Source organism: Pocillopora verrucosa, chromosome 4, assembly GCF_036669915.1.
Source record: "Pocillopora verrucosa isolate sample1 chromosome 4, ASM3666991v2, whole genome shotgun sequence".
Taxonomy (NCBI): Eukaryota; Metazoa; Cnidaria; class Anthozoa; order Scleractinia; family Pocilloporidae; genus Pocillopora; species Pocillopora verrucosa.
The window spans coordinates 741,076-756,498 of NC_089315.1; the positions used below are offsets into that span (position 1 = coordinate 741,076).

Genomic DNA, 15,423 nt, shown 5'->3' on the forward strand with positions numbered 1-15,423 from the left:
TATCCCATTAAAGGAAAAGTTTTTTCAGGAACACTTAAGAGATATTATCAACACGAGATGATATGTTTATAACGCGGGCTCATTGTTTCCTTTACCTCCCGACTAGAGTTACTCAGTAGTCAAACGAACATACCCTCCCCCACCCTTCAAACAAATTGAAAGTAGCCATTGAATTTTACGATTGATTTTATTTATTTTACTATCCTTCCTTACAATCCGTGATCCACAATATTCTATGAAACTTTACATATAGTTTTGATTATTATAACACGACGCAAAGAAGCTTTAAACTTGTTATGAGATGTTTTCATCACTTTCTTTTTCCTCCTTCACAGACGCCCCTCATAGCCACGCATAAATCTCGAATAGTCCGTCCTTCGTCAAATGAGTTCTGCAAAATAAAAAACAAAGAAACAAAACAAAAGGAAAAATGTGGTTACATTAATGGCGTTGGAGAGTGATAAAGAAGCCTGTATGGGCACTGAACCTGGTTGAAGTTCCCTTCATCCGCTTCTGGTGAAAACTTTGAGTATCTTTTCCCATGTGGGGGTGGGGCAGGGCCAAAGACTGCTTTACTTTGAGTGATAAAAGATGCTGACACCAAAATACACATTAGAAAAACGGCTGCTCGGAAATCCATCCTGACACGTCTCAGTTTTGTGGAGTATAACTTTACTTGTCTCAGGCTGAGCCACAGCTTCCTTGTTTTATTCTTTTCAGTCAGCTACCGAACGAATTGAGAATATTCACAATAGGTCTGTGTTTAACGAGTAATCTTTTCAATCTATCAATCCGTATCTTCTCCTTATCTTAACATAATGTGAGGAATTTGGTAGGTGTGAATGAAGTGTGTCTATAGGACGCCGAATGTAACACCGTAATTACTTTGATAGGCCCAAGGGGATGCTTAAAATTGGCCAAAGCTTCAGGATAGGGGGGAAGTTTAGGAGATGGCTACTAATCAGAAACTCAATGATGAAAAACAAAATTGTTGTTAATACCTTTCACTTTACCACTCACCGTCGCTCAGCTGTAAATTTAATAAACTCTTAGCGCGCTTCATTCATTGAATGAATGAAAAATTTACAATATTCAAAAGAAAATATTGAAATTAAGAAACTGACAATTTCAATCCATGTCAAGGGTCCACTCATTTTGTCCTGGTGCAAACTATCTCAATAAAGATTCCAAGTAATGAGGTGGAGGCGGAGCGGAATACGACAATTTTCATTAATTATCCCTAACAACTACGAATATGTAAAATCAAGCTGGCATAGGGAAGCTCAGGGTAGCGTTTGCTCTGAGTACATGCTATTATCAAATATTATTTGGATCATTTCCATTATGGCAGGAGACGATTAATATATTACAAACTATGATGATGATGTTAATAATAGTAATAACAACAATTATAATAATGATAATTATAATAATGATATCAATAATAATAATAATAGTAACTAACTTGGTAATATTCGATGTGACTGTCGATATTATTGATGAACCCATCAGAGTAATTTCCATTCAAAATATCCTCATTACGTTCGAGGATAAACTTTAGGGAAGGAATACTATTAGTGCCCGTTTGAAGGTTTCAGTGGGCTTATCGCCATGTACTTTAAAACCGGGAAAGCTGGTTTGTGTCTCTACCCTTACAATTGTGTTTCTACGGTTTTTTTTTAAGTCTGACTTTGATATGTTGGGTTCCACGATAAAATCTGGAACGCACTAAGGTTTTAAATTCAGTTCGGACATATCTTCCCTTGCGTTTTGCCTGGTTTTCAACTCTTTTCATTTACTAAATATTTTCCTTTCTTTAAGGCCCAACTAGTATGATTTAAACTATATCCCATTAAAGGAAAAGTTTTTTCAGTAACACTTAAGAGATACTATCAACACGAGATGATATGTTTATAACGCGGGCTCATTGTTTCTTTTACCTCCCGACAAGAGTTACTCAGTAGTCAAACGAACATACCCGCCCCCACCCTTCAAACAAATTGAAAGTAGCCACCAATTTGAAATTTTACGGTCGATTTTAATTATTTTACTATCTTTCCTTACAATCCGTGATCCACAATATTCTCCGAAACTTTACATATAGTTTTGATTATTATAACTTGACGCAAAGAAGCTCTAAACTTGTTGTGAGGTGTTTTCATCACTTTCCTTTTCCTCCTTCACAGACGTCCCTCGCAGCCACGCATAAATCTCGAATAGTCCGTCCTTCGTCAAATGAGTTCTGTAAAATAAAAAAAACAAAACAAACAAAAGGAAAGTGTGACTACATCAACGGCGTTGGAGAGTAATGAAGAAGCCTGTATGAAGCTCATATTTCTTAAAGTAACGAACATAAAACACTGAACCTGGTTGAAGTTCCCTTCATCCGCTTCTGGTGAAAACTTTGAGTATCTTTTCCCAGATTTGATCGAAGGGCCCATGACTGCTTTACTTTGAGTAATAAAAGATGCTGACACCAAAATACACATCAGAAAAACGGCTGTTCGGAAATCCATCCTGACACGTCTCAGTTTGTGGAGTATAACTTTAATTGTCTCAGGTTGAGTCATAGCTCCTCTGTTTTATTCTTTTCAGTCAGCTACCGAAAGAATTGAGAATATTCACAAAAGGTCTGTGTTTAACGAGTAATCTTTTCAATCTATCAATCCGTATCTTCTCTTTATCTTAACATAACGTGAGGACTTTGGCAGGTGTGAATGAAGTGTGTCTATAGGACGCCGAATATAACACCGTAATTACTTTGATAGGCCCAAGGGGATGCTTAAAATTGACGAAAGCTTCAGGATAGGGGGGAAGTTTAGGAGATGGCTACTAATCAGAAACTCGATGATGAAAAACAAAATTGTTGTTAATAACTTTCACTTTACCACTCACCGTCGCTCAGCCGTAAATTTAATGAACTTTTAGCGCGCTATACATTTCTTTGGATGGAAAATTTATAATATTCAGAGGAAAATATTGAAATTAAGAAACTGACGATTTCAATCCATGTTTATCTCGATACTGTCCAACTACCAGGCTGAAAGAAAAGTCGATCTTAAACTTTTTGTTTAAGGGCAGTAGTGAAAGGGTGGCTTCCTAGAGAGAGGGATTGAGGCCTTTTAGAAATTTGAGGTTCTAGATAGGGGGTTTGTTACAAAAGGCGGATCATTCAAACATTAACGCAAGGTACAATTTTATTCCAATCAACACAGTTTTGGTCTTAGTGATGACAAGGAAGGCAAGGGAAGACGCACGAAAATATATTTTATTATGGATCAAGCTTGCATGTACGCAAGTGGAACCCGGTAATTTTTTTCCCCTTACTTACGGAGTACTTCCTCCAATTCAGTATATTGCCGGGAAGCAATATTTTGAAATTTCATCACTACGTCGTGCAATAACTCATCGACAGGGTCTTGCGATATTATGAACACAAAATCCTTATCACCACATGTAAAATCATTCTCGCTTTATTCTCTACTTAACTTAGCATAATCAGTGCAAATAATGCTGTGAACATTTGGTTATTTTTTTATTTGTTTTTTTTACAAATGTAAGGAACCAATAGACACATTTTCAAAAAAATTGTTACTATAAAATGCAATTGGTGTTTATAGCAATAAAAATGGAAAAATAATATTCTGAAAATGGTTTTAACGACCTCACCAACGATGTTATCTAAGGTCAGTCATCAAAAACATATCTTCTAATCTAACACAATGCATACAAATTTCTCATCTTAAACGCAGTTGCGTGCACAGAGCCATACAAATAGTGAATTAATTATCTTCCAGAAGTTTATAACTACTTTGCCAACTATGCTGCCCCAGGTTATTTAAAGGCAAATTGGTAAAATTAAACTCAAGCCAAAGAAGCTAAATGCATTTGCGTGCATCCATGTAATTCAGCAATTGCTAAAACACTGCTTAGGAAGATTAATTTTGTAATAACTTAAACATGGCTAGAAATCGAGGACATCACTTTACCATGTAAATGAATTCGCCACAAGATACTAGCATACACCAATCAATATATCGACATTGCAATCCTCTTAACCGATGCCCATCACACGAGTAATACTTTCATCACTTCGAAGCAATCTAAACTTGACTAACGTTGGCAGGGGCGTAGCCAGCTTTCAGTTCAACGTTTTATAGGCCTGTACTCTAAGAAAGTACAATTTTCGTTTTAAAATTTTTAAAAGTCATACTGCTAGGCTTACGGAACAACTGACCTTGGCAGAGAACACATGTTTTTAGAATGTTCACCAAAACAATCTCACGAGACATTCGAAATGAACAACACAGTACTTGAAACACAACCAATCTTCGAGAACTAAAACCTAAACAAAACCTCCCGTTGAGTACTTTAAGCAAGGTCAAGGACAAACTCAAACACGACCAGCGATGACAATCATCGTACGAGAGTTAAGCCCAACTATAAGGGTCCAAGACGCATCACTCAAAGGGTAAAAGACCCTTTGAGTAATGTGAGACTCGCATAAAGATTTCAAGATAATCCAACAGGCCTAAACAATTCTCAAACATTTAGCCAGAACATTCCTAGTTTTAGTAGTTCCCAAACACTTCGAATTTTGGTAATTCATGACAATATTATAAAAGTCCACCGGGCGGAAAAAATCGTGGGCCCAGGCCTATAGGAGTATAGATTGGCCACGCCCCTGATAAGCATAAAATGTGTTTTTCTTGTTTATGATTCACTCTTTCAAACCAATATGAAATATAAATTTTATGATTTACGATAATTCTCTATGCAGCTATCACATACTGGGTTCACCTCCAAAACTTTGCAAGAAATTCATACAAACGTCACCCTAAAGTTTTAAAACTATTCCACCGGCCAAAGGTATAAAATATATCTGTCATATCTATAAAATAACGGACATCTGATGTCAATCAATTAAACCTACGTTCAACCAAGTAATCAAAATGTAAAAAGTCAGTTTAGAAAAATATTAAATTTTGGAAATAAATAGTTCTTTGATTACAGATTTGTTTAGTTTTTCCTAGTACACAGTAGTGCCTTTTTGTAACTAGTCTTTTGAAAAAAAAAGCTTCATCACTTAGGATTTCCTTTTTTCTTACTTTTAATTTTCAGTTTGAACTTTGGACAAACTGGCGCTGGATGGGAAGAAATTCTTACAACCAGCACCTTAATAGGCAGCATGTAATTTTTGTAGATTAGGAGGTGAGAAAAATAGATATAACGCTTCAGCGGATTTTGAAAAGATTACGATTCGAGCGGACTAATTGCAACCTTCTAATAGTCAATCACTGGAACGTTTTGCATGCCTGCGGACGCAGCATACCAGCCTCTTAAGCAGTCAGTAGTATTACTCACTCTTTTTGAACAGTTATTGTTTCGTTATGAAAGTAAAGTTCAGTCATCCAGACTGGACGTAAACTTTGGCCGGCGAACACAACGCTTCTTTCTCTTGTCAGTTATGACGTCACCACCACCTGGCTGACTGTTGTGACAAACATTTCCGACGTATGTCACCTCCACGTGTTTTCCTTTTTCTTTTCGGATCACAAATCGCACCTTCACGTTACACTCTGGTCGCTTGCATTCTGCACCTCCTCTGAAGAACACCGCTGAGTGGATTTTGCGAGAGTTTTCTGATCTTACGTGATTATTCTTGAAGCGCAAACTGCACCATGGGTTGCTTTCTTTGACTTTGCTAAGGAAGATTCGTGTCCAGTCGCCACTCAATAATCGGCCACCGCTGGGGAATGTGTTGATTGGAATCCTCTTCCAGTCTTCTTTGGACAGCTTAAATCTCGCCGTAGTTCCGTCGATATTCTTGCGGAAATACTTTTCATGTTTACCATCTTCATCGCCATCATCTGATGAGTCAGAATCGTCCTATGAAAACGAAAAACCAAGGTTACTTTTATTCTGACTACATTATTTACCCTGACTATATTTATTTTCTGCATAGACCTTTTGTTCTAAGTATTTCTTCTGCATTTACATACTTGCCATCGTCCTGTCCTTTAATCTGCCGAACCCCTATTATTTAGCCTAACACTTCACCCGATATACTCTTCACTGCAAAGATTCCATCTAAATTCCCTGATGATGCCGTAGATCGGCAAAAGCTCGGAAAACTAAATTTTCGTAGCATACCTGGCCTCACTTGATTCACACGTCTGACTTTTGACGCTATGCTAATCAAGGACAACATCCAACGCTTGAATAAAGCTAACAATTATCATAATCAATTTTTATCGAGTACGACTGACAACGGCAAAACCTACCAATTCATGGTATTCTTTCTGTTGCAGATCCTGTCTGATTCCATGGGCGGTGGATTCAAACTGTTTGAAAAATAATACCAAGTCTATTTTTTGCCATGAATAGTATTACCTCTATTGATCATCATTATCATTACTGATATTATTATTATTTTTATAATTATTGCTCTTGTTGTTGCTGTTTTTTGATGTTCTTAGTGTTATCGCTGTTATTGTTGTGGTTACGGTTTACTTTTGTTGTTGTTATCACTAAAAAATGGCAACAACAAAAGTTATATTTAATAGATGGAAAATAAAACTACAGACTACAGTAAAATGCATTTGGTAAGAATATTTCAAAGATAATGGTAGCAAAACAAAACATTAAAAGAAAGACATAAAAACCCAGATATGTCACAGCTCACCTTGCCTGCTGCATCGCTCATGACCTCACCATTCCATGTTGAAGGAACCATGATGACAGAAGGACGTTCATTTCTCAAACCAAAGGCGGGAAAATGAGAGGAACCTGGATCGGAATGATGACAAGAACAATTACAACTGGGTCTTGGCTGAGCTCCTATCTCATACGGGGTCAAGGCCCTGTGGGTACCCCTGAAGGTATTCATTTGGAGACCTGGTGCTTTTTCTTGATTAAGCACATCGTATGGTGGTGACAATCTATCAGGACCCAATTGATCACGCGGAATTGTCCCGTAAGTACTCGACTGGTAAGCGGCCAGTCCCGCTGGTGAAGGTGTCACTTCTGGTTTGCTCCGGGTTCTTTCGCAGGGGTCATAGCCACTGTCGTAAACATAACTAACAGGAGTCCCAGCTTGGGAGGTCTGTGAAATTGCTCCTCCTTCTTGGGTATCACTCTCCATGGGATAATAGTAAACTTCATGACTGCCACCGTTTTCGTAAATTGGAACCGTGTACACGTTCAAAATTTTTCCATGGGGCATCTCCTCGGAGACACTCGTGGGATACGAATCCTCTGGCAAAAGTGGCTTCTCAATAGAACCAATCGATTTGATTTCGTATGGAATCTTTATCGCCCCGTTAGATCTTTGCCCACAAGTATTCGAATGGTAAGCTTCATCTGGCCGCGATTTCTCGATTCCATTCGGCTTGCTTCCGAAAGGAATCGGTTTCTCGATAGTTCCAATCGATTTGATTTCGTAAGGAATCTTGACCGTTGCATAAGACATTTGGCCCGAAGCATTCCCATGGTAGGCATCAGCAGGCAGCGTTTTCACGACGGTTGCCATCGATTTCACTTCGTAAGCGATCGTGTTGTTGGTCGTTATTCCCTCGTACACACTCATTTCCACACAAGGTGTCTTTCCATACACATCCAACTGGCCCGATTCCATCATTAAACCGTTGTTGTTCTCAGCAGAAACGCGTACGAGTGTTTCCATCTGTCCATTAGCGTGATTCATCAATCTTAAACTTTCTTCTTCGCGACAGCAAGATTCGTCAGAAGCCAGCGGCTCCAATTTTGGACAAACGCTTGTAATGTCGTGTAGTGAATACATATCAGCCAAAAACAGTTCAGTATTTTCCTCAGAGTGCCAAAGAAACGTGAACACTTAACTTGCTGTATGCGGTGAATACTTCGGCATAGCTCTTTGGAAACTAGTTTTGGGCTGTGGTGATCACGGGTCCAACTGGAAAGAGAGCAAGAAAGCCACAGAAATAAAAGATCAGTAAACTTCAAACATTCAATTGATTGGCCTTGTGTGTAACTTGCAATAAAGGTTTTCTCTCACAATTACTGAGTCATTTCGTTACACTGGCAAGAAAACTGAAGCTCATTCTTGGCCATTGAAAAACGAAATAGTGACTGCGGACGTAAATAATCGTTTCATTTTCGAGTGTTTTTATCTCAAGCAATTGTTCATTTTAGTAGAAGTCAAAACAGAGGTATCGATCTTTTTTTCCGTTTCGTCGCAATAATATAAAAATATTCTTTCAGTTTTAGCCGGAAGCGCCAGAGCGAAGGGTCACTCTTGAGATATAAGCATGTGATTAGCTTCTCGATAACCAAAGATTTTTTTCTACCTTGCATGACATATGTATGTGTTCTATTAGGAATAAATGTGAGACCTCTGCACAATTCAAGAAGCTTTAACGGGTCCTGTTTTTCTTAATGCGAGCCAAGTTTACTGATTTCGATTAATGAAGTAAGGCATAGGGAAAAGGAGGCATTGTAACTAGTTGTAGTAAATCAAAAGTCGGTCAATCAACGCATACGACCGAGCTCAAAATTTACTTTCTTTCTTTCCTATCTCCTCACTGGACGGTGTCGCCCTTGCTAATCGTAGCAGTAAGCCAGCTGCTATCACAATCAAACCTAGCACATAGCTTTAGCTCAACGACAAATTTCCTCTACATTTGTATCTCAGTTGGTAGAGCATCCTACGCGAAATCAGGTCTAAGTTTCGAATCCTCGTGGGATGCTTAAATTTTTTTTCCCACGCTCGTGACTGATACTTGCAGCGGTAGACATAATATAACAAAGTTCATTTTCTTATATCCTATACAAAGATAAATTCGCCTATATCGATACGGCCATTTCCGGTTCAAGACTGAATTCTCCCCAACTATGTTTTGAGAAATATACTGGCACTCGTACCTAGAATTAGTATTTTATCTGTAAACAGAAACTCCTGACCTTCTTAGTCGAGTGAACAAAAACATTCCAAGCAGTAACGATGTCTCACGGTTATGTCTCACAGTTATGTCTTCCTTTCACCGACAACACGCATTTCTTTTGTGACAACGGCACCAATACGATGAAAATGAAAATAGAATTATGACGTAAATATAAGATGGTTCTTCGTTCTTATTAACGCTATCGTATTGTAAGTCCCAAGGATTTTTAATCTCTTTGAAGTTATCAAGCTCTTTTTGTCTGTGTGACATTCAGTACGATAGCTTTGTTTAAAGTAACTTAGCCACTTATGCCTATTTTACTTTGAATTTTCGGTACGTACTGATGTCATTGTGACTTGTTTTCAATGCAGGTTATCAATCTCAAATCAACAAATTTTGTACTTTACACATCTTATCAACTTAACAGAACTTTTTCCTTTTTTTTTTTTTTTTTTTTTTTTTTTTAATATGAGCGCCTAGCACAGGAGACTTCTATTCTTTTTACGTCACAGGGAAAGATAAATGAAATGCAATCTCGTTGAAAACCTCCGCTTAAAATTTCCAGTCTGCATGATCATTGCGTGACCTCCTTTTTATCGCTCTGGTGATGTGGTAAGTGCGAACTGACCTGTGGAAACCAGTGGTAAAATCCGGGCACGCAGTGTTGTAATATGAGTTCCGCTTCGCGGTCACATATTATTTTTAAGATAATGCGCTCGTAAATTAACCGCTCTAATATCATAGATCTTATATACAGCATATATTCCGCTCAGCGTAGGGAAGGAAATACTCACAATTTAGTTTAAACCAAAAAGTTGTAAGTTAACAAGTTCGACAGTCAACTGAAAGACATGACGACGGAACCTAGCACTACGTGCTGCTTAAATTTCAGCTGTGTTTAAACAAAAATAATTACAAATTCCGCTATGCAAATTCTTCAGATCGCAACACGTAAGTTCCGATTCTAGATTTTTCCTTTCTTTACGAAAACGAAATCTATGACATTTTTTCCGGCTAATCCAGATAAACTCATAGGATTCCGGGTCAAAGGAAACTTGAGAGGGCAGAACGTTTGTGCTCATTTCTTTATTTAAATCAAAATATAGGTCTACTTTGGAAATTCCAGCTATTAAAATCAACTGAAAACAAAATTTTACGTCCTCAAGACGTAGAGGTTATTAAAAGACGTTCTACAAGTGGATAATCCTTGTTCAATTCAAGCATTAACAACAGCACGTTCGAACCCTAGATTCTGCCGCGTCATTGTCTCTCACGTGCTGATACTTTCACAGATAAATCTGCCGCGTTTAGAAACCAACGAAATTATCCAATTATAGCTTTACTAGTGCAGTCTGGTCATAAAATCCGGTAAGGGAATAAAACGTGATTGCATAACAACGACATTATTGTGTAAACTAAACAGAGAGATTATTATTCACATCCACGTGGAATTAGCATTCATGCGCATCAATATTTTGCATATTTTGCATGATAATATTACTACACGCGCTGGTCACAAACCCAGGGCAAAAAGACAACTTTTAGATGACAACTACTACTACAATTGTAAAGTTCTTGATTGCAGTGCACTGCTTCATGCTCCTCGATCCCTTACTACAGGAATGTGATTCCGTGCCTTCAGCCTGGAGACTGAACTCAAAACATCTTCTGTAAAGGTTTTATTAACTAACCTTCGATCTAATAAATACCATCTGAATCTGAGGTATTCGAAAAATTAAAAAAAACCTATTAATGAAATCGCTCTACCAACCTTTATGGAGGGTTGTTTTCGTGTCTCAATTACCAACTTGTCCAGTTTTAAAACGAGATCTCTATTTCTGTGATCATTCCACATTTGAGGTATTTCAACATAATCAGTGTGGATCGAACACAACCTCCCGATCAAATCACACTAGTATGTTCAGGACCTTCGTCATATAAATCAAGCTAAACGATATTTGAGTCCAGACGCTGTTTAAGGAAACAAAAAGAGCTGTGTATTGAAAGTAAAGCGACAGAAGAACAGAAACGTACCTTCTAGGAATGACACGCCTCCTAACTCAATGAATTCGATGCGTGACACAAAGCAAAGCACTGCGTTGGGTCATGTGGGTAGGTGGGTGGGGGTCAAGGGAAGGTTACGCGCGAGAACAAATAAACGATGAAAACCAAACCGTATTTTCTGATTCGTCAAGCCTCATTTCCCATTTTACGTTAAAATAAGATTGATAGATAGATCGAAAAAGTAGGGGTTTTCCTAAGCGACAGACTACCCATAGATTTTATCGCAAACTAAGACCGTGACTAATTCACCGGAAACCTCCAGAACACTTACTGTTGTCGAGGGCAACCTCTTTATTCATGATTAGTGTTTGACGTGTAATCAGAATATAGTGTCCACATGACCTGACGCATGACTTATGAAACAGAAAAGCTGACTGATCTTGAATTCACACTGTGTAAGCGAATCGAGAAAAACAACAAAATGGCAGCCAAGATGTGTTTAACCAAAGTTGCCTTATTAAACAAAGTATAAAACATTGCGACACAATAGAACATCCCAAGACAATTAATAGTGTCTATTACGCAATTGACAATCAGCTCTTATTAAGCAACTGAACGACACAAAGTCCAGCGGAACTTAGCGATCTGTCGCTCGTCTCTGATATCAGCCCTAAAGCGAGATTAATTACGAAATTCAAATCACGCTTCAAAATACTCTGCTTCAAATGAATCAGTAATTTCCTGCTACATCACAGTTATGATAAAAATGCGCTCTTATTTAACAGTCACCACAACGAAATAACGGCGACTTCACATGGAGAGTGACCTTGATCTTACTGCGCGCTGATTTCATGCGGAATGCTGCGAAAAACTATGCATGGTTTCGCCTGAAGACACATAGATTTGCATCGTGGCGCAAAGTAACTAAGACACATTTTGTTTCATCATCTAAAGGTTTCACCAAGCGAAAATGTTATTCTCGTAATGGCAACAGATGACGAAAATACACACAAAGTAATTTTAGGCTAAACAATTGTGTCCAAATCAAGAACTCGGTTCATTTCTTCGTAGTAGCGGAATGTGATTCCGTGATGCTGGCCTGTTATCCGAAAACACGAAACAGCGCCATACTAGAACAAGCTGAAGAACTCAATGATTAGACTGGCCGATGTTATGATATCAGAAAGAACCAAGTACAAAAAAGGTGTCTAGAAATAGATAAGCTTCAAACGGGAATAGTTCGGTAAACACTCAACACAGACACGATCTCATTCTCCGGTTTCAGCGGAAATAAAGTCCTGCTCGGTTCGCAAGCGAATCTAACGGGGAACAGAATCAGTCCCATGTTCAAATATTAATAAACCGCTTTGAATTATTGAAGAAGTATCTTTAAAAGGCTACTCACCAAAAGCGGGTATTTTTGGTTCTGTTTGCGTAGAACTTCGAAGCTGCTCACAGACACACAATACAAACAGGCATGCCGTTCTGAGTCACCGAGTTTACGTTATTAATAGAAGCATACCGGACGGGTTATATTTGTTTGGGACCGTGTGTCACTCAAGAGGGACTGGGGCGGCCCGATCAGCTCGAGGTGAGGGTGGTTTGGAATATTAAAGTTATATACTAATAAAAATAATATATACGTGTAAGTTATAGAATGTAAAGTAAATAAAGTGGGTCTGAAAAATTGGTTTTCTGAGAGAGACTATCCAGTCCCCCCTTACCCCTCCCCCCCTTCCCACCAGCGAAATCAACCGTGAGAGCGGAAAACTCTTTCATTGCCAATTATGCTCCGCATGGGCTTAAAGTTCTGTTTTCTTTAAAATCATCTCAAGCAATTTTCCTGTTTGGTTTGTGGTAGACCAACTTTACTATGTTAAATCATAAGGAATGCGAGCCTATCAATACATCATTTGCGCGTTTAAGACATGTGGAATTAACTTTAAACAATCAATAACATTCCTTGATTAATCTGTTGGACTCCACGTGGCCGATGGATGGTTCACATTAGTTTAAACTTCCGGCAACGAATGAACTGTGGACTCACTCGTAACTCTGATTATAAAAGAGTCGATTGTTTAACACAATAGGAACCGCAGACGAGAATAAACAACGGCCAGAGTTTCGAAGAGGAGTATACGAACACCGGAGAACGAATATTTCAAGAAGAACAGCTGACCAAAAACATGCTTTAACTTCCGGTGATGTGCACGCTGAATGAGATTACACAAAAATATGAGGAAGTTTTTACATTGATTGACAGCAGAGGTTGGCCCGGGCCAACTTCCTCATCTTCCAGGAACAAAAGGAATGAACCGAGCGTTAAAGCGCTCTTTAAGCAGTGAAGAAGGAAAAATGAAACGAAACGTAACGATATTTTGTTAGTATCATACTCAGAGAAAAGGCGCAATTTTTTCGCGCTCGCCTAGCGCTTGTTTCGTTCGCCTGTGAAACTCAAAAAAAATTACGCCTGTTTTGCAGGCTACGGCTGACGTTACATTCGGACATTAGTTCTCTTGGGCCTATAGAAAAGGCCGCTGACAAATGATTGAAAACAAATCGGTATAGAGCGTTAGCGTTTCCGACGTCTTGCTTAGAAGAGAAAGAAATAAGGTATATCTTAGCAGGTAATTTAGTGTTAACAACTGGGTTGAAAACGTAAATTAGCCACCGTAAAGGGTAAAAAAGCTGACGTTTCGAGCGTTAGCCCTTCGTCAGAGCGATTAGAGGAATTGTTGAATTGAATTAAATTCCTCTAATCGCTCTGACGAAGGGCTAACGCTCGAAACGTCAGCTTTTTTACCCTTTACGGTGGCTAATTTACGTTTTCAACCCAGTTGTTAACACTAAATTACCTGCTATACTCTCCCACCGACGCAGCACCACAGTTTCTTTAGAAACTTACCCCTTTATTCAAGGTATATCTTAATTCAGTTGAACTGTGATGCAACAGTTTCTTTGACTTCCGGTTCTTGTTGAACTTATCAACTTCCACTCAACGCTGATAAAAATATCCAAGCTTATGACTGAGGCCCGGGCCGTACTAGAGCTTCTTTTGTTTGTTTAAGCGAAAAATCTGTCAACAAGTAGCGTAAAGTAAGTGCGACCTTGCCAAATTTTGCGGATCGCCAAAATTTCGCCAATCCTCAAAGGAGCCGATATTCTGCTTCTTGTTTTTCCAACTAGTTAGCTGTCATCGTTCGCAAGACATGTCTAGTTGCAATTTAAGCGGGAATAAACTTTGGTCCGATAGTGTAGTTTGGCGCGCGCGATGGCAGGACACAACAATTTTTTCGTTGTCCATCTGGCCCTCAGTTTTCCTCTGGGAAGCGAGGAATTTGAGCCAAGTTTTTATTCGAATGTCTATGACTCGTACCCTGGCCCGGTCATTGCATGGCGGCAATTTGGAGAACGATCGGCTTCAACGAGTACTCTCCTTCCATTGGAATTATCGAAGCTAGCACAAGTGGTGCAAGCTGCAACCAAGCGAAGTACGGTACATGGTCTAACCGCTGGTCGCCGGGAAGACCTAAATTAAGGACGGTTTCGAAAGCGAGCTTTATTTAAGTGAAGTCTTCGTCTTCTTCGTCTTCTTCGTCTAAAGGATGAGACTGGCCGCATAGAAGCTTGTTGATAATGTACTTACAATACAGAAAACGCTACGAAAAAACCCGCAGAGCCGCGAAGATAATCATTCGACCCCAGTCCTTTCTTGCCCAGTAATTCGAGCGGGAAATTTTCCTTATCTTTAATAGAGGAAGATGGGTTTGTGATTGACGTGTGTGTCAATCAATGAAGTTTTGGCCAGAGGATACTAATTTGATGCGACCGCCGCCAAAAATTGGAAATCGCAAAATTTTTGCCGATATTTTGGCTGGCGTAAAATTGGGAAATATTTAATTCGCTTTAGTGCGACCCGGCCCTTAACCCCTTTCAGACGAATTGACACATTATCCAACCTAAAAAGAAACTTACTTTGATTAGAGTGCCCAATTTTTTATGACTGATGTATTTCCCTTTTTAAAGGCAAAAAATCCAATTAACATTAATCCAATAGATTAGCGAGTTATGTGGGAGACCGAAAGATTCGCTCCGTATCCCGAAAAATTCCATATCCGGGATGCCGTCGATAATCCGGGAGAGTTGACACCGAAACTCCCTAATCCCTTCTCTGCTAAAATGCTCTGTCTTTTGATTTGAATAATACCCAATGATAACAATTATTGTGATGATAATACTTACTTCTCAACTTTTTCGTCTCAAATTCGTATTGCGTGGCAAGACCAGGAAGCGGTTGTTTATATTCTGAAATGACGGTTAAAGTAAAGTAGGAGCTCCAGTAAAAAAATGACAAAGTTTCTCGAGTACAGAGTTGACGCTAAAAAAATTCATAGAATGCGTTATTTCAACAGTATTTCGGTTCGCTTTCCCGTCACGTCATAAATACGCATCCTATTGACTATTGCAATCCCGTTAAAAAACCATAAGCGGGACCTTG

General features: G+C 38.9%; 1 protein-coding gene and 2 long non-coding RNA genes across 6 annotated transcripts; all 3 read right to left on the minus strand.

Moving 5' to 3' along the window:
- Window positions 1–168: 168 nt before the first annotated feature.
- On the minus strand, window positions 169–765 carry LOC131785377 (uncharacterized). Its single transcript, XR_009340296.2, has 2 exons — window positions 488–765; window positions 169–391 (listed from the first exon to the last, which is right to left on the minus strand). It is a non-coding gene; the product is annotated as an uncharacterized lncRNA (long non-coding RNA).
- Window positions 766–2,017: 1,252 nt separating this feature from the next.
- On the minus strand, window positions 2,018–2,631 carry LOC131785376 (uncharacterized). The gene is made up of 2 exons (XR_009340295.2): window positions 2,367–2,631; window positions 2,018–2,242 (listed from the first exon to the last, which is right to left on the minus strand). It is a non-coding gene; the product is annotated as an uncharacterized lncRNA (long non-coding RNA).
- Window positions 2,632–3,457: 826 nt separating this feature from the next.
- LOC131785343 (uncharacterized) lies at window positions 3,458–12,464 on the minus strand. 4 transcript variants are annotated; one of them, XM_059102223.2, is made up of 4 exons: window positions 12,331–12,464; window positions 6,686–7,933; window positions 6,285–6,344; window positions 3,458–5,889 (listed from the first exon to the last, which is right to left on the minus strand). In XM_059102223.2, exons 2-4 carry the CDS (start codon window positions 7,799–7,801, stop codon window positions 5,404–5,406), a joined length of 1,662 nt encoding a protein of 553 aa, XP_058958206.2. In that variant the 5' UTR covers window positions 7,802–7,933; window positions 12,331–12,464; the 3' UTR covers window positions 3,458–5,403. The 4 variants fall into 4 exon arrangements, with proteins under 4 accessions (XP_058958206.2, XP_058958208.2, XP_058958205.2 ...); XM_059102225.2 differs by lacking the exon at window positions 12,331–12,464 and adding an exon at window positions 10,956–11,058; XM_059102222.2 differs by lacking the exon at window positions 12,331–12,464 and adding an exon at window positions 10,693–10,918.
- Window positions 12,465–15,423: the final 2,959 nt, after the last annotated feature.

Bases quoted from the DNA above. Each gene is read 5' to 3' on its own strand.
- LOC131785343 (XM_059102223.2), bottom strand. From the start codon at position 7,801: ATGTATTCACTACACGACATTACAAGCGTTTGTCCAAAATTGGAGCCG. The intron at 6,345-6,685 runs GTGAGCTGTGAC...TTTTTCAAACAG, and splicing joins TGAGCGATGCAGCAGGCAAG to TTTGAATCCACCGCCCATGG. The intron at 5,890-6,284 runs GTAGGTTTTGCC...TCGTTTTCATAG, and splicing joins AGAAAGAATACCATGAATTG to GACGATTCTGACTCATCAGA.